The sequence below is a fragment of the Daucus carota genome, chromosome 1 (assembly GCF_001625215.2).
Source record: "Daucus carota subsp. sativus chromosome 1, DH1 v3.0, whole genome shotgun sequence".
Taxonomy (NCBI): Eukaryota; Viridiplantae; Streptophyta; class Magnoliopsida; order Apiales; family Apiaceae; genus Daucus; species Daucus carota.
The window spans coordinates 26,690,640-26,713,954 of record NC_030381.2 but is presented as its reverse complement, the minus strand read 5'-3'; the positions used below and the strand labels follow the sequence as shown (position 1 = coordinate 26,713,954).

The 23,315-nt window shown below is 31.3% G+C and overlaps 3 protein-coding genes across 4 annotated transcripts; 1 reads left to right on the top strand and 2 right to left on the bottom strand.

Annotated features, from left to right (window-relative positions):
• The first annotated feature begins 5,280 nt into the window (after positions 1-5,280).
• Positions 5,281-9,695, top strand: LOC108204580 (uncharacterized). Its single transcript, XM_017374094.2, has 4 exons — positions 5,281-5,572; positions 5,767-5,899; positions 8,668-8,848; positions 9,232-9,695. Exons 1-4 carry the CDS (start codon positions 5,363-5,365, stop codon positions 9,449-9,451), a joined length of 744 nt encoding a protein of 247 aa, XP_017229583.1. The 5' UTR covers positions 5,281-5,362; the 3' UTR covers positions 9,452-9,695.
• A 43-nt stretch (positions 9,696-9,738) lies between these two features.
• On the bottom strand, positions 9,739-16,908 carry LOC108204579 (protein LNK1). 2 transcript variants are annotated; one of them, XM_017374091.2, is made up of 8 exons: positions 16,724-16,908; positions 16,071-16,179; positions 15,315-15,889; positions 14,900-15,239; positions 13,938-14,576; positions 11,674-11,810; positions 10,273-10,408; positions 9,739-10,157 (listed from the first exon to the last, which is right to left on the bottom strand). In XM_017374091.2, exons 2-8 carry the CDS (start codon positions 16,092-16,094, stop codon positions 10,110-10,112), a joined length of 1,899 nt encoding a protein of 632 aa, XP_017229580.1. In that variant the 5' UTR covers positions 16,095-16,179; positions 16,724-16,908; the 3' UTR covers positions 9,739-10,109. The 2 variants fall into 2 exon arrangements, with proteins under 2 accessions (XP_017229580.1, XP_017229582.1); XM_017374093.2 differs by having other exon boundaries at positions 16,597-16,738.
• Positions 16,909-19,487: 2,579 nt separating this feature from the next.
• On the bottom strand, positions 19,488-22,312 carry LOC108195970 (uncharacterized). Its single transcript, XM_064094279.1, has 5 exons — positions 22,036-22,312; positions 20,633-20,951; positions 20,229-20,420; positions 19,808-19,911; positions 19,488-19,682 (listed from the first exon to the last, which is right to left on the bottom strand). The coding sequence occupies exons 2-4, from the start codon at positions 20,750-20,752 to the stop codon at positions 19,858-19,860; spliced, it is 366 nt and encodes a 121-aa protein (XP_063950349.1). The 5' UTR covers positions 20,753-20,951; positions 22,036-22,312; the 3' UTR covers positions 19,488-19,682; positions 19,808-19,857.
• Between the last annotated feature and the right edge of the window lie 1,003 nt (positions 22,313-23,315).

Below are 23,315 nucleotides of genomic sequence, written 5' to 3'. Positions count from 1 at the left end.
GTATTCCTTCAAGGTTAATTATTTCTTAACATGTTTATCAATTTTTATTAAGGACGGGAGGAAACTCTATCATCAGCATATTCATCGTACCTTAATTAATGATACTAATGAAAAATCTATTATGTTGTCTTTCATAACTTATATCTCATATCATACTGTTTGTTAATAAAAAAATGTATAGCTTAACTGGAAAAAAACAAAAAAATCCTATCTATGTACGTAGCACGGGCCAGAATGTTATGAGCATTTTTTTTTTTGGATTAAAATTTGATAGATGCGCATCATTTTATTCAAATAACTTAATAATAAAATTCTTTACATACAGTTTATTATTATTTTTTTACTATTTTATTTAAGGTATGAGGCATCGCCGTTAGGCGACGCCGATAAACTTTAATTATATAATCATTACTATTTTCATGTTTTTTATAAATAATTAAGATAAAAATTACTTAATATTTTTTATTATTTTAACTATACAAATAATGATTTAATAATATATTCATAAACTTATAAATTTTTATTCCAAACATGAAATACTATTATTATATTAAATATTTGGTTATATTAATGATATTATTGAACAATCTATTCCGTTATAAATATTTATCAATTTTTATTAAGGACGAGAGGAAACTCTATCAGCATCATATTCACTATAATTTTATAATTAAGGATTGGAAGGAAGCTTTATAACCTGCTAACTGGGTTAAGTTTATAATTATTTATGTTTCAAAATATGAATATTTATATAGTACGCGTCGTTATAATTTCTGTTGTGTGACTTTATTTTTTTCATTCGACATTCGTATATATTATCTTTAACATCTACATCGTATTGATCGCCAATAACATAACTCGGGTATTTTGACTGTTACCTACGCTGCCTTTCAGAACTTATATATATCTCATATCATATCGTTTGTTAATAAAAAAATGTATAGATTAACTCGATAAAAAAATCAAAAAATCATACCCATATGCATAGCACAGGCCAAAATGCTATAACCATATTTTTATTAAAATAAAAATTTGATAAATGAGCATATTTTTATTTAAATAACTTAACAATAAAAAATGTTACATACAGTTTACTATAATTTTTGTTATTTTATTTAAGATTCGAGGGGTCGCCGTTAGGCGACGCCGAGAAATTTTAATTATATAGTCGTTACTATTTTAGTGTCTTTTATAAATATTTTAGAAAGTAATACCTGGTATTTTTGATTATTTAACAATACAAATAATGATTTGATAATAGATCCATAAAGTTATAAATTTTTATTCCAAACATGAATTATTATTATTATATTAAATATTTGATTATATTAATTATACTAATTAAAAATCTATTCCGTTATAAAATCAATACAGAATCTATTCAATTATAGATATTTATCACGTATATCTTTTTATTATAAATTTTCAATATAAATAATAATCGTAGCATATAATTGTAGTTATGTAACTGAATTATGAGTGCATATTATTTCTTTATTGATGTATTACTTTAAGGTTGATTATTTCCTAACCTATTTATCAATTTTTATTAAGTAAGGGAGGAAAATCTATCATTTGCATATTCACTTTAATTTTATAATTAAAGTATGGATGGAAGCTTTATAATACGCATAATCAGGTTATGTTTATAATTATTTATGTTTCTAAACACAAAAATTTATATCGTCCGCTTCATTATAATTTCTGTTGCGTGATTTTATTTTTTTTCAATCGACATTCGTATATATTATGCTTCATCTACAACGTACTCATCGTCAATAACATAACTCGAGTATTTTGACTCTTACATACGTTGCCTTTCATAACTTATATCTCATATCATACTCTTTGTTAATAAAAAATGTATAGTTTAACTAAATAAAAAAACAAAAAATCATATCCGTATGCGTAGCACGGGTCAAATTGCTACGGAGTATATTTTTATTTAAATAAAAATTTCATAAATGAGCATATTTTCATTTAAATAACTTCACAATAAAAATTCTACATATAGTTTATTATATTTTTTCTTATTTTATTTAACATTCGAGGCGTCGCCTTTAGACGACGCCGAGAAATTTTAATTATACAATCATTACTATTTTCATATCTTTTATAAATATTTTAGAACATATTACCTAATATTTTTGATTTTTTAACTATACAAATAATGATTCGATAATAGATCCATAAAGTTATAAATTTTTATTCCAAACATGAATTTTTATTATTATATTAAATATTTAATTATATTTATGACACTAATTAAAAATCTATTCCGATATAAAATCAATAGAATCTATTCCATTACAGATATTATCATGTATATCTTCTTATTATCAATTTTCATTACAGGCAATAATTGTAGCATATAATTTTAGTAATGTAACTGAATTATGACTACATATGTATTTCTTTATTGATGTATTACCTTAAGGTTGATTATTTTCTAACCTATTTATCAATTTTTATTAAGGAAGGGAGGAAACTCTATCATTTGCATATTCACCTTAATTTTATAATGAAGGTATGGATGGAAGAATTATAATACGCATAATCAGGTTAAGTGTTTATAATTATTTATATTTCTAAATACAAAGATTTATATAGTCCGCGTCCTCATAATTTTTGTTGCATGATTTTATTTTTTTTTCAATCGATATTTGTATATATTATCTTTAACATCTACAACGTACTGATCGTCAATAACATAACTCAAGTATTTTGACTCTTACATACGTTGCCTTTCATAACTTATATCTCATATTATACTGTTTGTTTATTAAAAAATGTATAGTTTAACAAGATAGAAAAAACAAAAAATCATACTCGTGCGCGTAGCAGGGACCAAAATGCTACGAGTATATTTTTATTTAAATAAAATTTTCATAAATGAGCAAATTTTCATTTAAATAACTTAACAATTCAATTTTTACATATAGTTTATTATATTTTTTGTTATTTTATTTAAGATTCGAGGCGTCGCCGAGAAATTTTAATTATATAGTCATTACTATTATTATGTCTTTTATAAATATTTTAGAAACAATTACCGATTATTTTTTATTATTTAACTATACAAATAATGATTTGATCATAGATCCATGAACACATAAATTTTTATTCCAAACACGAAATATTATTATTATATTAAATATTTGGTTATATTAATGATACTAATGAAAAATCTATTCCGTTATAAAATCAATGCAGAATTTATTCCATTATAGATATTTATGATGTATATCCTCTTATTATCAATTTTCAATAGGCAATAATTATAGCATATGTATAGTTTTAGTAATTTAACTGAATTATGACTACATATGTATTCCTTTATTGATGTATTACTTTAAGGCTAATTATTTCTTAACATATTTATCAATTTTTATTAAGGACGGGAGTAAACTCTATCATCGGCATATTCACCTTAATTTTATAACTAAGGAATGGATGGAAGTTTTATAATACGCATAATCAGGTTAAGTTTATAATTATTTATGTTTCCAAATACAAAGATTTATATAGTCTGCGTCGTCATAAATTCCGTTGTGTGATTTTATTTTTTCAATTGACATTCGTATATATTATTTTTAACATCTACAACGTATTGATCGACAATAACATAACTCGAGTATTTTGAATGTTACATACGTTACTTTTCATAACTTATATCTCATATAATACTGTTTGTTAATAAAAAAATTTTAGTTTAACTAGATAGAAAAACAAAAAATCATACCCGTGTGCGTAGCACGGGCGAAAATGTTACATGTATATTTTTATTTAAATAAATTTTTCATAAATGAGCAAATTTTCATTTAAATAACTAAACAATAAAATTTTTACATAAAGTTTATTATAGTTTTTGTTGTTTTATTTAAGATTCGAGGCGTCGCCGAGAAATTTTAATTATATAGTCATTACTATTTTTCATATCTTTTATAAATGTTTTAGAAACAATTATCGAATATTTTTTTATTATTTTAACTATACAAATAATGATTTGATCATAGATTCATGAACATATAAATTTTTATTCCAAAATGAAATATTATTATTATATTAAATATGTGGTTATTGTAATGATATTAATGAAAAATCTATTCCGTTATAAAATCAATACATAATCTATTCCATTATAGATATTTATCACGTATATTATCTTAGTATCAATTTTCAATATAGGCAATAATTATAGTATTATATAATTTTAGTAATGTAACTGAATTATAAATACATATGTATTCCCTAATTGATGTATTGCTTTAAAGTTAATTATTTTTTAACATATTTATCAATTTTTATTAAGGACGGGAGGAAACTCTATCATCAGCATATTCACCTTAATTTTATAATTGAGGAATGGATGGAAGCTCTATAATCTGCATAATCAGGTTAAGTTAATAATTATATATATTTCTAAATACAAAGATTTATATGGTCCGCGTCGTTATAATTTCTGTTGCGTGATTTTATTTTTTCAATTTGTATATATTTTTTTTAACATCTACAACATACTGATCGCCAATAACAAAACTCGAGTATTTTGACTCTTACGTACGTTGCTTTCGTAACTTATATCTCATATCATATTGTTTGTTAATAAAAATGTATAGGTTAACTCCATAAAAAAAACAAAAAATCATACACGTGTGCGTAGCACGAGACAAAATGCTAATAAACATTTAAAATTCTATAATTTAAAACTCATAATAAATAATTTGACTGCGCCGATTACCCGCCAGATTTGGGGTTGATCACGACATAAAGTATAGATTAAGTTGATAAAAATCAAAGAATCAATACCCGTGTTCGTAGCACGGGCCAAAAAAGCTAGTGACTATAATATGTGGAGTGAAATTGATCTAGGAAATATAAATAAGAGATATGTGGAGTAAAAATGACTTTAAAAATATGATTTTGCATTGAAAGTTGACGTGAAAATTTGAAGAAAAAAAAAATTTCTTCAAATTGGACATCTAAATTGGAATAGAAGGAGTAAAAAATATATATTAAAAAATTTGTTAAAAAGTACTCACTCTGTCCCATTTAATTCTATACGTTTCTTTTTCACTGCTCGACACGCACTTCAATGCTCTTATAAAATATAGTTCTATAATTTATTTTTATAATTTTCTTTTTTTAAATAAAAATATAACATTCAAATTTTTATTCTGAAAAAAAATATTAAAAATAATTTATATAACTATATTTTATGGGAGTATTAAAATTCGTGTAGCGTCCCATGTATATATAACTCAGGGGGCCGGAGGGATCAGGCATTTGTAGCATTAGATATCACAAGTCTGTGTGTTGCCAATTGCCATTGCAGTAGAGGAAGAAACATCGAGATTCAAGAATGAGCTTAACACTATTACAGGGCTACTCTTCTCCTGAAGAAGAAGAAGAGATTTCACTCTCTGACACCTCAGATGAAGAATCTCAAGATTATAATAATTCATCTAAGAACAACAAACCCTTGATTCCAAACACGCCCTTATTCGACCCCTCCAATCCCCCTTCTTCTAAACCCTCTTCTCTGCCTTCAGCTTTCGATGTTTTCTCACAGGTATTCATTTTTCTATGTTTCTTGAATTGGGTTGTTTTTGGTTTACTAATTAAACACACTCGCGCGACCATTTTGTCAAAAAAACAAGATTTGAGCTCTCGACTTCAAATATCATCTGGCCAAGAGGTTATAGATAAATGGGTTGTTTGTTATGCACTTGTTTTTGTTGCTGAATTGAGGTTTTTGGTGTTTAGATTACTGGGCCACCTAAGTTCTTGAATAACTGTGCGGATGCGGTGGCAGACCGTGTGGCTAGTGAGAATGAGGGGCAGCGGTGGAGGCAGAGGCATCGGAAGAATCGAAAACAGAAGACTGATTTGCCTACTGGTATAGTTATTGTTTTTTTCCTCGGTGTGATGACTGTTGTACTTATTTTGTGTTGTTAATAATTGCTGAGTAATTTTTAATGTTTAGTGTTAGTTTAGAAGAATTTATAACTAAGTGGAGGTGTTTGGTTATGTGTTTTGTAATTTGGATGATTGAGTTATTGGTTTGAGGGGTTGAAAGAAGGTGACTCGGTTTTATGATATAGATATGTTATAGAATTTAAACTTTGAAGTATGTTGATTCAGTATGCATTTCTATACTAACTTGGTTGTGTAGAATAGTGGGGGGAGAGAGAGAGAGTTTTTGGAAGCAAGAAATGTAGATATTATCCTTGATCTTCAATACAACCGATCTGTGAATTTATATACAAATCTGTATATCATTTAGCTGCCAATCACTCCTAAGGTTGTGTTCACTTGGATGGAATGGAATGAGGGGAGAATGGAATGAAAAATTATGTAGAAGTTTTAAGGAGAAAGAACAAAGTATGAGATAATAGTGACAAAATATGAATGTAGTTAAATTTCTTGTGAGAAAGATTGTAAAGAAACATGATGTAGAAATGGAATGAGCATTCCTTCCAAAACATGTGGGTTAGAATTATAGTTAAAATAGTAGAATTGGAATGATTGAAGGAATGGAAATTATATACATTTTCTTTGAACAACACCATTTTAGAGTACAAAATTCATTCCATTCTCCCTTCATTCATTCACTCCAAGTGAACACAACCTAACAGAATTGTAACTGATTTTGGCACCAAAAGCTACAACTGATTAACTATTTTCTATTTTACACAAAATGAGTATATTTTCTACAACTATATCATATGTTCCGGGGTTAGATCTAATATAAGATCTCATCTGCTTATTGGTTTAAATATTAGTAAAGAGATCATTCATTTATCCCATTAATGCTGTACTTCTCACTTCGTATCTTGCAGCTTAATTACAACTATATGTATTTATTCATAGTTTTATTAATTTTATATGCATAATATATGTGAAATTGCCACTTCTTTCAGCTACAAGATTGTGGATCTCTTGTTCTGTTCTTTGTTAGCTTTGTTCTGGTGGCATATACTAATTCCATTTTGTTGGGGTTTCTTTTGTAGCCCAGATTGTGTTTTCTACTTTCTGGGTTCCCCTCCTTGGAACATCTGCTCTTCTACTATATATATAATTTAGCAAAATAAATAAAGAGCAAGAAGTATGTAATCCCAGCAGTAGATAGTCTAGCATGGGGTGTGCATTGTTTTACAGACTGATTAATGGGCATTTGTTTTTTTGTTGACGCTCGAATTACTACTAAAATTAAAACAGTTGATGCGTTATTTTAAAATTTTGGCAGGGGTAAGATATTTCATTGAATTGAAAGAGGTTGTTGCTTAAGAAAGGGAACTATTTAACCTACCTATATATTACATACAAGCGTACTTACGTATATATTACATGATGGTTTTCTGCTTACTTCTAGATCAGTTGTAGAAACTGTGTTACGGTAAAGATCAGTCTTCATATTTAATATAATTCTGGAAGTCATAAAAGTGTGTCCTTATCTAGGAAGCACAGGTGCGGGTGCCTGGATGCGTGGATGAGTGATACGGGATTACGAGAATCCGGCAAAAGTTAAAAATATGGGGATTCGGCAAATATTGATTATGCATGTATTTCAAAAGCTACATTTACGTTTAAACTAAATATTTAAATTAATAAGTTTATTAGCCTTAACAATCTACATTGTAATTACTTGATAACACAACTGTTGCATTATAAGGTTGTTAGGTGATAATTAATCAACTAATAAAAGAATTAATTGTTTAAGAAGAATCCCCACACACCCAAGAATTTCCAAGAATCAACTGCGCAGTACGGCGGGGAGTGAAGAATCCCTGCTTCCTAGGTCCATATGTTTGAGAAGAACTTAGGAAGTAACGTGGAATGTCTTTTAGCCTTTGTGAAGGGCCAACTGGGTTATGTATAAGTCGAAAGGATGTTTGGATCATGCGGGGCAACTACTTTCCGGTTTCATTGTCAATTTTTATGGGGCAAGGTTGATTGTTCAATCACAATATCTTTTAGTTCCTTGCCAACACATTTTTTAGTGAGACTTGAACCGTTGACATCTTGTTACCAATGCTAAGGGGTATTGACTAGGCATCAAAGAATGCTAGCGATAACATCTTTTTTAGCCTGGGAAAAGGGTTCAGGTCTCCTGGGGCTATGGGGATTAAGCGTTTCTTAACTTTGAATTCAGTTAGTTCTGTTTATTAAACATCTCAAAATATTTTGAATGAGAACCTCTTCCAACCATAAATGGTCATCTTACCAACAGTCTAGACTCTAGTATAGTTCTCCTCCAAACTGGGTTAAATTCATGCTTAGTAGAAAACTTCTTGTTTGTAATATCGAAATGGAAGTTATGGAACCCAATCACAGAGGACTTGTCTTGATGCTCAGAAGGCTTTTAACTTGGACATATGACAAGGCCAACCTTTTTTAGAGCTACAACTTGTACATAGCAATTGAAAGGAGTGAATAACTAGCTGCTAGAATAATAGTATTGCAGATTATATACCAGAGTTTAGTTGTTCTGATTTTCGTTTTCTCTTTAAGCCTTGTCACTGGCCAAGATCATATTATACTTACGTTTGTTTGTGATGAGTTTGTTACCTCTTTTGCAACATTTCTTATCTATTTCTACAGGCACTTTTTCAGTTATATCCTCATAGAAACATGAAGACTCGAATTGGTTTTGTGTTCTTGTAGGCGCAGTAGTGGAGGCCAAAGCTCAACTAGTTGGAATCCATGAAAGAGTAAGAAGTGATGCTGAGAGTGGCCTTTCTAACACAACAGCAGTTCAGAATGATTCTTTGAGCACAACACAAGGAGTTAAGCGTGTAGCAACTGCAACGAATCCAAATGCAGAAGATGCTGCTGAGCTTTTGAGGTACTAGAAACTTTTTACAATCGCATATCTTACCCTGGAAAACTTAGACTTCTAATGCAATCGAGAACAGCAAACTTATCTAGTACAATTTAAAATAAATATAAATTTAACAATTCATGACAATAGGGCAAAACTATGTCTCAGCACAATTCTATTTTTCTAGCGGTAAGCCTTGATATGGTTGTTGTATCTCTAGAACTATGCATTTCAGTATTCAAATGATCGAAGGTTGTTGAGTCTGTGTTGCTGATAATAATTCTCGCGATGAATTTGTTTCTTAACTGAAGTCTGATGGAATGCGGCAAATGAGTTTACTTTGTTGTTATATGTTGGCTGTATCTGAGGTATGCTGAAGCTAAATTGTGGAATTTTCTTGTGTATAGGATGTGCCTTCAATGTGGAGTGCCCAAAACATTCTCCAATGCCCAAGGAATGGTCTGTCCATTATGTGGTGATCGGCCTGTTGCTGAAACAGACAAAGAGTCTAAGAAGAAGGGTTCTGCTATTAAAGACAAGGAGAAGAGCAAGCGGATGAAAGGCCAGTCATCACACGCCACGTGGAAGAGTGAAACAGAGATGCAGCTGCGACAACAATTTGATTAGCAGAATGAAATATAATCAAGAAAGTTGCTCCTAACCATGTCCAACTTTTTCCTATATTCATTAGAGGCTTAGCTGTTGTATAATTTCATATTCAGATTTTACAAAATTGTTTGTTGATTGTCAACTTGCCATTTGCAACCTAGAATATGGTTTAATTGCTTTGTTATAATTGGTTCCAACTCCAAATTATAGCTTAGCTAACTGTATTTGCTATTATTACAGTGGAATCTCAATATTCACACAACTGCTAATAGATTGCAACAGAATGAATAATACGAGCGTCCTGATTCTGCCAAAAATCATCCTTTGACATTTAATCATATCAAGAAAATATACAATAAAAATTTGTCATGATCAAGTAATTGTACAAGATAGTCGAGTCGTATCATGAAAACATATATACGAAGACAGCTGCAAAAACACTGATACATGGATATACATTGCCATGCATCACATTACAAATCAACTCCAACTAGAAACTGGAAACATGGGGTCAAACTGGTTTATCTACACCTTAGAAGCCTACCACTGCTACAAAACCAAGCATCGAGGAACTTGGATATCTTACTGTGATCAAGAAAACAATACATTTTCTATTATTTGATCAGCCTTCAAAATTGCCACTCCTATTTAGGCAGGCACCAGATTCATCGCTGCACTATAACCTGTCAGCTGTATTGTGTGGACCCGTCTCGGACTCTGTTTTCTGTAGTTTAATGAGAGGACAAATAATTATATGAATAAGGCTATTTAGCAAAAAAATAACTTTTTGGTTATCAGACCTAATAATTTAAACCCTAGCAGAAGATGTATGAGCTTACTATGGAATGCGGATCAAGAGACGATGCATTAGTACAAGGCATCACAGGCAAGTCAGTTGGCCTATGGAACAATAGATGTGCTATAGAACGATCTACAGGATTTGTGTCGGTCTCCATATCAATATATCCAGTACACCTAACACAAAAGATAACAAAATTTAGAAGGCATGAAATTATAGTAGCAGCAAACTTAATCAGCCATTGCAACAGAGAGCAAGAAGCCAACACTAGCAACTAGCTTAATAAATGAGTATCCATAGCATTGCTATGTAGCAAAAAAAACAAAAAAACAATAAAAGATACAATTCTTTTACTTGGATGGCTATGGAAACAGTCCATACTAATCTAGTTTAGATTCTAGAGAAGAAACATTTCTTGTGGGTGGTAACATAAGATGGCACAAGTTTATCATAATTGTTGTGCTCTATTTTTACTAGAGATTGCTTCATTATACAAATAAAGAGAAATAAATTTATATCCCTAAATATGTATAAGATCACAAACATGGTTGTCACGTCGATAAGTCGAGTCGATAGAAGTCCACCTCGTCGACTAGTCGTAGAGTAGTCGCTGACTAGTCGAAAAGTTAATTAATAATTAGTTAAATAATATATATATATATATATATATATATATATATATATATATATATATATATATATATTACATACATGGTTTCTTATAACTAATCTTATGTATATCAATCACAAAATAGATATGTTAATTACAAACATATCTTTTTTCCCCCCTTTCATGTACACACATTAACATACTACACACATTAGCACATTGACTGTACCAATATATAAACAGATTATACTACATGTATATTCAATTTTAATCAACTTATGCATACATAAACAAATACACGCCCAAAGATCTATAAACTTAGATTACCATGTTGATTATTGCTGCAGGTTCATATAATTTATTTTTTGTCATTTTAATTTTTGATTGAATTTTGCACTTGTTGGCCGACTAGTCGACCAAGTCGACCGACTAGTCGATAAGTCGATCAATTAGTCGACCGACTAGTCGATAATTCGCAAGTCGACCTTTCCAGTCGATTTTCTCAGTCTGACTAGTCGACTAGTCGTCGACTAGTCGCGACTAGTCGAGCGCCGTGACAACAATGATCACAAATGAGACATCTAGTGGAACGTAGGAGGTGGAATAAGGGAAGGATACCATGAATACATAATATTCTCACCTCATGCTTAAGAAGTGCATATAAAATTAAAAATATGTTGTATTAAATGAGAAGCTAACACGAAGAACTACTCTTTATCTTTCATCATTCTTATGTAGTAAAACTGTGACACTAACAACCTCATGCACTATTGCACTAGATATTTTAATATATGATATACGGAAGTTAAAAGAGAAACAAGTTGAGCATACTCATTTGTCCCATCTCTCATGAAATTTCTGACATCTCCAGGGCCACCTGTCAGATTAGCATAATTATGCCGTTGTTGAGCACTCCTAGCCAAACGGTAAAGACTGTCCCTTATGCATAGCTTTGTTTTTAAATCCATCTGCGAATTCATTAGGTGCTCTTTAAGTAATGGAAACATAAAAGGGACAATCAGAAAACGTAAAAGTTGCAAAGAGCACTTAGTTACAGACTTTTATGACAATGATACATGTATTGCCAATCTCTGTCTAGTGCCTTTCATTTCAGAAAATCAGATTGCATATAGACTATCTAAAACGGTGAGTGTGTGTGTGTGTGTGACAGTATAATGGAGGCAAATGCGTCCCGTTTAAGGTTTATACAGCACATAAACATGAAGGATAAATTTAAATTAATGCGTGAACTATTATAGTTAGAATGCTACTGTAAATTCACAATGACAGGATCACAATTTATTAAGGCTTATCTAAGTAGTAATCTTTTAACTTAATTATGTAAATGACAAACATGTATACATATCACATACAAATTGTCTATTATAAGAATATATATTGAATATAACGGATCCCAGTCCACTCATTAGAATGGTTCATTAATTATCATTTTCATTAAAATTTAGCATATGGTAAATGATCTTCATAAGCCAAATATAATAAGCCTACTCTTCTACAGTCCTCTCTTATTAAGTATATGCTACTCACTAAAAACAATGTAATATTCGCTATTCTTCTCATATTTATTCCCAACTTACCAAAAGTTGGATCATTATTGGAACTTAAGTAGAAAGATTTAAGATTTTTTGTAACTACCTAAACTGTCAAGACAATCTGCAAAACCTTTCCATTATCAATATCATGGAAATAACTTCCACGTTTCGGAAATGTTGCAAGAAAATGATTTGAACTTTACCTTTTAAATTTATTGTTAAGGAAATTGTCTAAGGCAGAACTTGGGAAATAAATAGATCTGTTCACTGCACAGAGATATTTATACCAAGTTCAGTCCAAAAATCACATTCTAATAGAAGAATTGTTAAATTAAGACAGATGAAGACCTTTATCAAGAACAGAATCTCATCTTTCTTTGTTTTTCAGATGTTGGGGATGATTGTTACAAGAAATATGTTGAAATTTTTTTCTTGCAGAAGGGGTAATATTGAAAGGCTCTGTGATAGTATAAAATATGACAAGTTCTTTTTTAGAAGAAGTGACTCTCTGGTGGGATTCTGTTAACATGGATTAACAAATTGAGTAACACAGATAGAGAAATCACTGAAAGCAGAAAAGCCTATTTTAATTATTATAGGTAAAATATATTGAAATATCAGCTTCATTGGATTTAGAATTGTTAGAGAATAATATATGATCCTGGAAAGCCCTCCGCCTAAAACATTGAGGTTTTAGGAGAGCTTGCAAATTAACATGTTACTATAGGAGAAGTCTACATCTAAAATGTCTACTATTATACATGTCAATATGGACAAACCAAAAGGACTTGAATGCTTTACATCTAGCATAATTGCAACTTCTAAATGAAAAATATATAGTGAAAAAGCAAAGCAAAACAATCTGCAAAAACCAGTACATGTACATCATGTTCATTTTACCATGTGACACAAATGAAACCTTCACTTCAAAGGGACCACAACTAGATAATAACATTTTGAGAAGGTTATTTAAGCTTTACACATTACACATAACCAGTACTAGTAATTGTATCTTAGAGTGAGGAGTCTCAGTCCCACTTCAGAAGTTTGACTGATAGAATAAAGATTCTCCATTGTAGCAACTCAAAAGAATCATTCCCATTTCACCCTAAATATGCGCAGTTAATCTAAATACAAACTGCAAGTAGGTAAGACTTCTCTCATTCCGGTAGTCAAAATGCAAAGACATATGTAGACAAGATAGCGTCACTTTTATATTCAAATACAATCTCAGAAAGGAGATTTGGAAATTAGTACATGCATATGTTATGAATTTCGCCAAGCATTATAGGTTAAGTAGAGGCTTAAAACTAAATCCATCCCTATAGTTGAAGATTACACAGTTAGGGTAAATTGTTTGTGAGTACCACTAAACTATGAGAAATCTCTATGGCTCAAGTTCGGCTGTTTAATTATGCATTTATAGTAAACTAACATTAAGTGAATAATATCTAGCTACCTGCTTGCTTATACTATAAGTTTTAGATGCTACGAGAACTTTTACACTAATGAACATAATCAGTGCTGAGAATACCAACATACCTGTTTCATGACCTGTTGGAGCTGGCGGAAACTGGTTACTTCTAGGGACAACTCATTTAACCCAATATTTGCGGAAGAACTTTCGTGGAGATTTAGAGAACTTAGATCTGCAGGAATTCCTGAGCCAACTCCTTCCACATCATTGTGATTTTCAAACCAGTGACCAGTTTGAACTGATGCTTGATTGAAGTTTAAAGGAGCATCAATATTTTTTGAGTTGCTATCAAACGAGTACTGGATATCTTGTAGATTTCTTCGTCTAACATCAGGTACAATATGTTTTTCCTGGAATGAGCGCTGTATTTCATTTGATGCATGGGAAGAATCCTTCTGAAAAGGAGAAGGTTGAACTGTATTTTTTGACTGCATCCCAGATAGCATTGTATCAACTGTAGTTTGTTCTGAAGGTTGAGGATAGTCTCCTTGCACATAATGAAAATCATTGTTTAGGTTGTCAATGGAATTATAGCATAAATTTTGCTTCTTCTGGATGCCACTCGAGGTGTATAAGTCATGATGACTATCATCCCATGGTAGATGTATGCCTTCCTTTTGCAGGTCATTGAGGTGACACGATGAGCTAGCATTTTCAAAATGCCGATCTTTTCTTTTCCCTTCCTTTTGTTTCTGTTGCTTTTTCTGTACATACATATATGTCTGTAGTTATAACTCGTGAAGACTCCCGTCAAGAAATTTAGTAATGACCCAGCTTTATATTTTCAAAATAGACGACTACAGCAAATAAGCTTTAAAAGATAATATGGATAATATTATGACAACACTGTTCTACGGAAGGATAAACATATATAACAAAATTATTAATTGCATCAACTCTTAGGAAGAGAAAAATGTAACATATACAGAAAGAAGATATAAGTACATCTGAGAAGCTTCTCAGGTTCAGCCTAACATTTATGTTATCAGACGACAGAAACTTGCACAGTAGTTGCCACTAAACTAACCTGATTTTCAAGGAACTGGTCTTTGTCTTTAGAAACTTGACCGCTCTTAAAAGACAAGTTATTTATTGAGGCGGGCTTGTCAAATATTGACAGCTGAGATCTATCTTTGTAACTAGAAGATGCATTTTCAGTACTTGAATACTGGACAGCAGGATCATCATATTTCAGATTTGGAGATCCAAGATCTTCTGTTAAGTCTTTCAAAGCATTTGAATCAGGACATGAGAAGTTGAATCTTGGCTTAGATACTTCAAATCCTTCAAGAGCACCTGATGCTGAAAACCATTCTGTTCCAGCTTCATTACCAGCACCCCCGAGCTCAAATGATGGGTCACAGCCTCTGAAAGAAATTATTAATATTCACTATCGCAATTAAGGAAAGACAAATGTCTTTTAGCAAAAGAATAAGAATTACCTAAACATCCGGTCAACATCCTCAAAATTTTCTATATGAGACCAATTGTAGTACAAGAGATCACTGGATTCTTTATCTGCATGAACATTATCAATAAAGCCTAGTAGATCCTTCTCTGTTTCAGACATGCAAGTCGATGGATGATCGGAGCTACTATCAAATGCAGTGCAATTTCCACCAAGTCTAGGATAACATGGTTCACCAGGTGAATCCTTATCGTTACTCCTCAAGCAATTTGACACCCCAGAATTTTCAGATGCTAAAGATGGCACCACTTTTGTTTGATCACTTTTGGAACCAAAAAACAACTTATCAGATTTGTGCAATTTGTGTGACAATGAGTCCTCCATCATTGTAGTATTTGCTATAACTGAATCTGAAGTATCTCTTTCCTCTTTTTCCTGACTAACACGGTTTGCAGCATATTTGTCAGCAGAATCACTCGGAAAGCCAACTACTTCAAACCCAGATTTCTTATGATTTTCAGCCTGAGACGCATGTTCTTCTACACTATTAGAGTAAGGCACTATATGATCTTCCGTCTGAGCAAATTCATCCCAAACGATATCTCCAAGCTGTAATACCAGACGCAAATTTTTGATGTTAAAAGTGCCAATTTTACATGGCTTTGTAATTTGTAAAGCAGATACCAAATTTTTAACTACTACTCCCCCAACAAGTCACTTTAAGTCCTAAACCAATCAAAAAATATGATAATTAATGCTTAATCTAATTTTAACTCGGAGCAAGAACTACCTCATAAACACTCGAGTCTGACATGCCTTTTCTTTTGTTTACCCAACACCGAAATCAAATGCACATCTCCCATCTGATGTCATACTTGAAGCAAAAAACCTCCCCGTCCCTTCATTAATCTCATCAAGAACAGCAACAATCAGAATTCAAGATTCAAGATTCAAATTATATTAAATCATAGATCACCAACAGACTAACAACAACATAACAAAAACTAATCAATTCCTTTCGACGAAGTGCTTGAAAATCAAACTCCTCCGGTCTTCCCTACATATAATCTACAAAGACAATACATGATCAAAATGAACCTTTTTTGGCTTCTAATCTAACAGTTCATTAAGAAACATATTAAATTGGTAACCAATTTTACTGCAAATTATCAAATACATAACAACCACAAAACAAAAATACAGGCTTTTCTCAATTCATAGCAACCCTTTATTGACTAAACAAAACATGTACCCAAATTTAAACAAACAAAGACCTTATAGCAAAATTAGATTAAAACCCATTAAAAAGATTCCACCTTTTTTACTTCCCCATTACTCCATCACCAACACATATAATACACAATCGCTCTCGTAGTCGTAGTTGCCGAGAGTTCAAATCTTGTCAAAAACACGGCAGAAAGACTAATATACCAATAAACTCACCAGAAAATCAAGAACCCAGCTCAAGTAATAAGATTTTGACCCTCGAAGCAGATTTAAAACCCCAAACTGAATGTAAAAACAGAGACAAATCTAGGTGTTCTTGGCAAGAAGAGAGAGAGAGAGAGAGTTGAAAACAAATAAAAAACACAGAAAGAAACAAGTGGTATTAGTTTAATGGTGAAGATGTAATGGAAAGAACAGTAGTAGACTATATTGTATGTGCAAGTGAGTGACACGTGGCATGGAGATCAAAACAAGGACGCTAGTGCAAAGATGAAACTAGTGGCGGAGAAACAACGTAGAGATACGATCTCTTACTGTCTTTTCATTTGTCCACGTAACATTGTTTGGCAGTGGTCCATGCACACACAGTATGTGGCCTGCGGAGTGCGGGAAGTCGGTATTAGCTGCTCTCTTTCCTCCTTTTCATGTTACTTTTACTTTCTTTTTACACTAATTTTTAAAATTTAACAGGTTCAACCGCTTCACCCGTGCCCAAACCAAACGTAAACTGGACGGGGAGAGTATTAAAATTTACGACTAATAACTAATTTTATAAATAGTGGAAAATGATAGAAATAAAAAATATATTAAATAACGTGGATAAATATTTTACTGATAAATTTAGAAGCGAGGATGAAAATAATGAACGAGATTTAATTTTATTATCAATATTTGTTATTTTTATGAATTTGAAATGCAAATCCAAAAATATATGTGAATAGCGTAAGAATTTGATTAGGAGGAAGGAGTAATATATTACAGAAATTTGTGAAAATACATGTTTCTTAAAAAATTCCAAAACACAATATTGTAGATATCATTTTTTTTTTTAAACATGTAGATATTATTTTTAACATAACATAATAGATATCTCTGTTGAGTGGCATGTAAATGCCAACGGCTTAGATAAATATTGCACCGCTAATCGGTCGATTCGGATTGGTTTAAGATAATAATTTATAATATTTTTGTTGTGATAAGTCATCTGTTAAATTATATATTTAAATAATTATATGTTATTAGTTATTTATAAGTTATCAACAATATAATAATAAAACTTATTTGAACAAATTATTTATTATAACGTTGAAATTAACTTTTATCAAATTCAAAATAAGTTGTTCAAAAAAACATAACTAACTTGTAAGTCAGTTTTTGATATATTTCTAGTTTGAGAATAACTTATTATGTAAGAACTTTTTTTAAGTCGAAAATGACTTTTTAACTCTTTAAGTCGATGTCTTACTGTCACAGAGTTCCACGAAGAAAAACTAAATTTCTTTGCTAAAGTGTTTCCCAAGTTTATAACCAAACTAAACCAAACATACTCGGTATATCCCGCTTAGAGCAGGTTCTGAGGAGGGTAAGATGTACGCAGCCTTGCCCCTGCTCCTAAATCAGAGAGGCTGTTTCCGTGAAGACTCCCGGCTTAGTGCACAATAAATAATATAGTGTGTGATATAATATTAATATACCTTAGCCCATGGCCTTCTTCACATGGGACTTACCTAAACGGTTCCCGTTTGTCGATGATGGGTGACAATGATCTGAAACGGTGACAATGATTAGAAATGGAGATATCAAACTGGATAAGAACTGCCACTACTTGCACACTTTTTTGAATTAACTTGATTTCTTCTTGTGTAATCCATCTATGTCGGTTCTACTTCATCAAATCCTTCGACAAAACAACATGTGTGATGATCCATTAGTACGCACTAAACCTTATTAAATCCTTCGACGAACCAACATTCGTGATGATCCATTAGTACGCACTAAACCTTATCAAATCATTCGACAAACCAACACCCGTGATGATCCATCTTACCAAATCTTCGACGAACCAACATCCGTGATGATCCATTAGTACGTATTAAATCTTACCAAATTCTTCGACGCACCAACATCCGTGATGATCCATTAATACGCACTGGTTAATGTAGATACAATGTTTGTGTCTATATCAACGAATCATAGAGAAGGAATCCTTGCGATGAAAACCGACTACAAGAGTCGCTTGAAGAAGAAAGACAACAGAAAATTATCCAGAAATTTGGCATATTCAAATCACGTAGGATTGTAATATGTGTGATATGCGGCAGCGAATCCAGAGACGGAATTTAGGAGGGCACCAAGCAAATTTTCAAAAAACACTTATATATTTTTAAATTTTTGTGGAGCACTTCTATAATTTTACATTTAGAATGATGAAAAAATGTAAAAAAATCACTAGTACAAAATAGACTTTTAGCTACGGTCGAATTAGGCCTTTAGCGTCGGTGTTTCAGCGTAGTATATGAACCCGACGCTATAGGTGGGTTCTATTGCGTCGGTTAAACACCCGACACTTAAACTATACAGGCCACGGTTAATCGGCGACGCAATAGAGAGGTTAACCGACGCTTAAAGTCAGTTTTATGCGTCGTTCTGACGTAAAACCGACGCTAAAGGTGTGACCTAGAGCGTCGGGTAAGTGGAACGCCGTCGCTAAAAGTCATCCTTTAAGCGTCGGTTACTCAGAAAGGCGTTGCTTAAAGTCATTTTGGTTAGTCAGTTATATGCATCGCTAGTCAAACAACCGTGGCCTAAAGATTGAACTTATAGCGTCGGCTGTCAAACTGCCGTGGCCTAAAGTTATTTTTTTTTAATTTTTTTTTTCCGCTGTTGAGCCATATTTATATTATATTATACATATATTAACCTTGCGCATCATTCATTCATATAAATAAACCCAACAACTAGTGCCCAAAGTCAATAGCACTAAATTAAACTTAAATGGGAATTAATCAATGTACATTAAAAATTAAATGTATTACAACCTATGATTCTTCTTGTGAAATTACATGTCAACACTAAATATTATGAAATCAATGTAGTAATAAGTCAGTTGCCTCCGTCTTCACTCTTGTCCTTACCGGTAAAAAGCTTGTAGTGGCCATTATAGTCCGTCAACTATCTGTATATATAAACAAGTAAATCAATAAGGAGTTCTATATTTACAAACGAATACATATAATTTGTTATACATGATTATATAGTGGAGTGAAGAAAATAATTAATTAATGGAAGTTGTTTTCACACCTGATTAAAGACATTCAACTGTAAAAAACTCAGCCCACAGCTCCCGAACCTCATTGAGTTCCTTCTTTGAATACTTTCTTGAACCAAGGCCTAGGCCCTTGCAACTACAAATGATGATAACATATTTAGACGAAATATCGAGTTTAATATTCCTAAAAGAATCATTAACTATATATTTTGTTCTTACCTCTTTCCAATTGGTATTAAGATTTTTTCGAGAAAGCAAGAATATTTCATGCATGTACTTCAAAACAAATAAATTCTGACTTTGTTTGCTCCAAAAAATTTAATAGATGGATTTAACATATATCTGTAATCCTATTAGTATATCAGGTGTGACTATACTTGAGAGATTTCTTCATGTTCTTGGATCAAATTAAAGGGAAAACTCAGTCAAAAAACTATAAAAAGAAATATTTACCTTAAATTCCTCACTTTCGCGTCTCATTTTGTATGTTTCCCATTGCTCTCGGCTAATGAAATTATAAACTTCACATGGATCCTTTCCAGCTCGCAGGAAATTCCTTGTCAACTTACCCTTGAAATCCCGCCATTGCTTTGCTGCTTTCTCCAACACAATCTTCTTTCGTGAATCATCAAGCTTCCAATGATTCTGTAAATATTAACATTATAAAATGACCAAAAGCAGCCTTCTGAACATTTCTTATCTATGTGATTATAGATTTAGTGAAGACAGTAGCCAATTTATAGTGATAATTACATATGCAACATAGCTTTTAGCAAGTACTGGACACATATATATCAACATAACCTCTCACACACACACACACACATTAATTAATATATGCAAAATTATTAACATACCTTAATATCATCCCAAATTACATCTTTTAATCCTTGATTAACTGCATCCCAACTCTCCGAATTAATATCAACTTGAAACCGGACAACTGATCCTAGATAGATGGTGAAGTCTTTAAGCATGTCCCCACATGGCTGGCCATGTTCATCAAAATTAATAGTACACTCCAATTTCTGGTTTGCGATTCTTTTTTTCAATTTTTTCCAATTTCTGGTTTGCGATTCTTTTTTTCAATTTTTTGCAAACCGTAGGACCCCTGGTCTTTTTTCTGCTTACTAAACCAGAACCTGATGTGGCCTTATCTTCATCCATGGCTAATACCTGCAACAAAAAAGACACTAGTTAAAAGAACACCCTGCAGCATAAACTTAGTATAAGCATAAACTAGAAATATGTATACGAACAACTAAGGAATGTCTTAGATACTTAAAAGTATAACTACTCATTATTAGCTGTTTACTTGTGTTGAGCCTGAATGTAAAAATGTAATATTCATGTAAGAAACATCATTTCTTGTCTTAAAACAAGATGGGAGCTGCTACTGCATTACGAGAACAAGATTCTTGTCTTAATTTTTTTTATCACTATAATCAGGGAGCTTGTCCTATACAAGGAAAAGTAATGTTTAGTTGAGCTTTAGAATGAAGCTGTGCATTCAGAAGGATTAAATTGTGATTATGTTGAACTCTGTACTCATTGTTAATGTACAGTATATGCACATGTAATCCAGCCCTAGGAGTGCACATGTAAATATGTAATCCAGCCCTAAAACTGGAACCATACACATTAGCATAAGAATTATGTGCCTATTCTTTTTCTTTTACTCGACAGGGATAATGGCTAACAGATATCAACAGTCCTGTCAAAGACCTTTATATTGTCAGAAACTTCTATACAACTAATAAAGAAGCTCAGAAATAGAGCAATGGCAGAATAACATATACAAGGGTCCACTTGCAAACAACACGTGCAACTCGGCTTTAATTCTGTGAACTAGTATACACACAATTATACTTGGCACTGCTCTGAACTCGTCAATAATATTACAAACAAAGAAAATTGCAAATAATTGAAAATTTCCATCTAACTAATAAATAGTTTAAAATCTATTAATTAAAGAAAGCATCAATTAATAATGGAGACTCCAGAGCAAGTTCAAATCTCCAAACAAATCCATAATCATTTGCTTCATACTCTCCTATCCTAATAAATCAATTAATCATTCTGTGTAAAGTCCACTAATCTTTTTCTTTTCAATAAACTTCCGGAGCAAGTTCAAATCAAGAAGTCAAATCAGACTCTCTTTCCCAGCAAATTCAATATCCACATTTTAACATCGAAAAACATATTAACACAAACATACCACAAAAACGAAAATTAGATGGAGGGGAAACAAACAACTTACCAGGAACCCAACACTCAGAAAACCCAACACCGCAATCGGACACAACAACTACAATATTCAGAACAACGATTAGAACAGCCCGAACAGAGCCCTACCGCCAGCGAAAATCAGAGCCCGAACAGCGATTAGAACCCAATTGAAGAAAAATTCAGAAAAGAGAACAGCGATTAGAACCCGAAGCTTAAACGTAGAACCCTAGCGACACCGAAATCACTCGAAGATGGAGAACCGGTTTTGGAAATCAGTCGAGAGTAGTATAGTCTGTGTTAGTGCTTCAGAGTCTGTCCATATGTTTTAAAAAATTTGGCTATCAATCATTATTTAATGTATACTTTCAAATTATTTATTATTATAAATCTATCTTATCAATAAAATAAGTATAACTCAAAATTTAAAATATATTAAATTTTAATATATGCTTACGATTCATAATATATATTAATTAGTTTTTAAGAATTAAATTTTTTTAGATAGTTTAGATGATTTGGCATAATTTTTATTTTTCAAAATAAAAAATTCAAAAATATATTAATTTTTCTTAGAAAAAAGATAAAAAATCAAATTATATATATATATATATATATATATAATTTTACCTAAAATATTTAGAATACATTTTGTCAACAAATAACTATTTTGAAGTAGAATATAAGTTAAAAATTAATAATATATATCGGGGGTGTTTAGCAATAACTTTTAAGCATAGTTTCTGAATTTATAAGTTGGAAGCACTTTATTTGTACCGTTTGTATAAAAAGTCAAAAATCACTTAAAATAAGTTAGGATTACTAGCTTTTGTTTCGGAATTTCTGCTTATATGCCAAAAAGTCTAATCACTTATAAGTCTTAACATGTCTCTGACTTGTACTTCACTTTTTTACTTTAAGCAAAGAGCATTTATTATAAAATAACCCAAACGGCCCATCATAAATATATTTTCCACAAGCCTTTATTTTGTAGTATACATTAATATAAATTTTAATGCATACGAGGATATAAAGTAATATACTTAATAATTTTTATTTTAAAATTAAAGTAAAAAAATTTAATTCAAGTAAAAAACATTTATTAATGAATTAGTTTTAAATATAAACTTAAAATATAGATTTAAAATAAAAACATATCATATTAATAAATTTTTTTGGGGTAGAATATAGTTTTCTAAAAATATATATTTGAATATAATTTTTTGAAGTTTTTTCTCAAAGTATATGATAGTATTAGTTATTTGAAGCTAAGGATATTAAATAATATAATATTTAAATAAACTCAAACTTTAA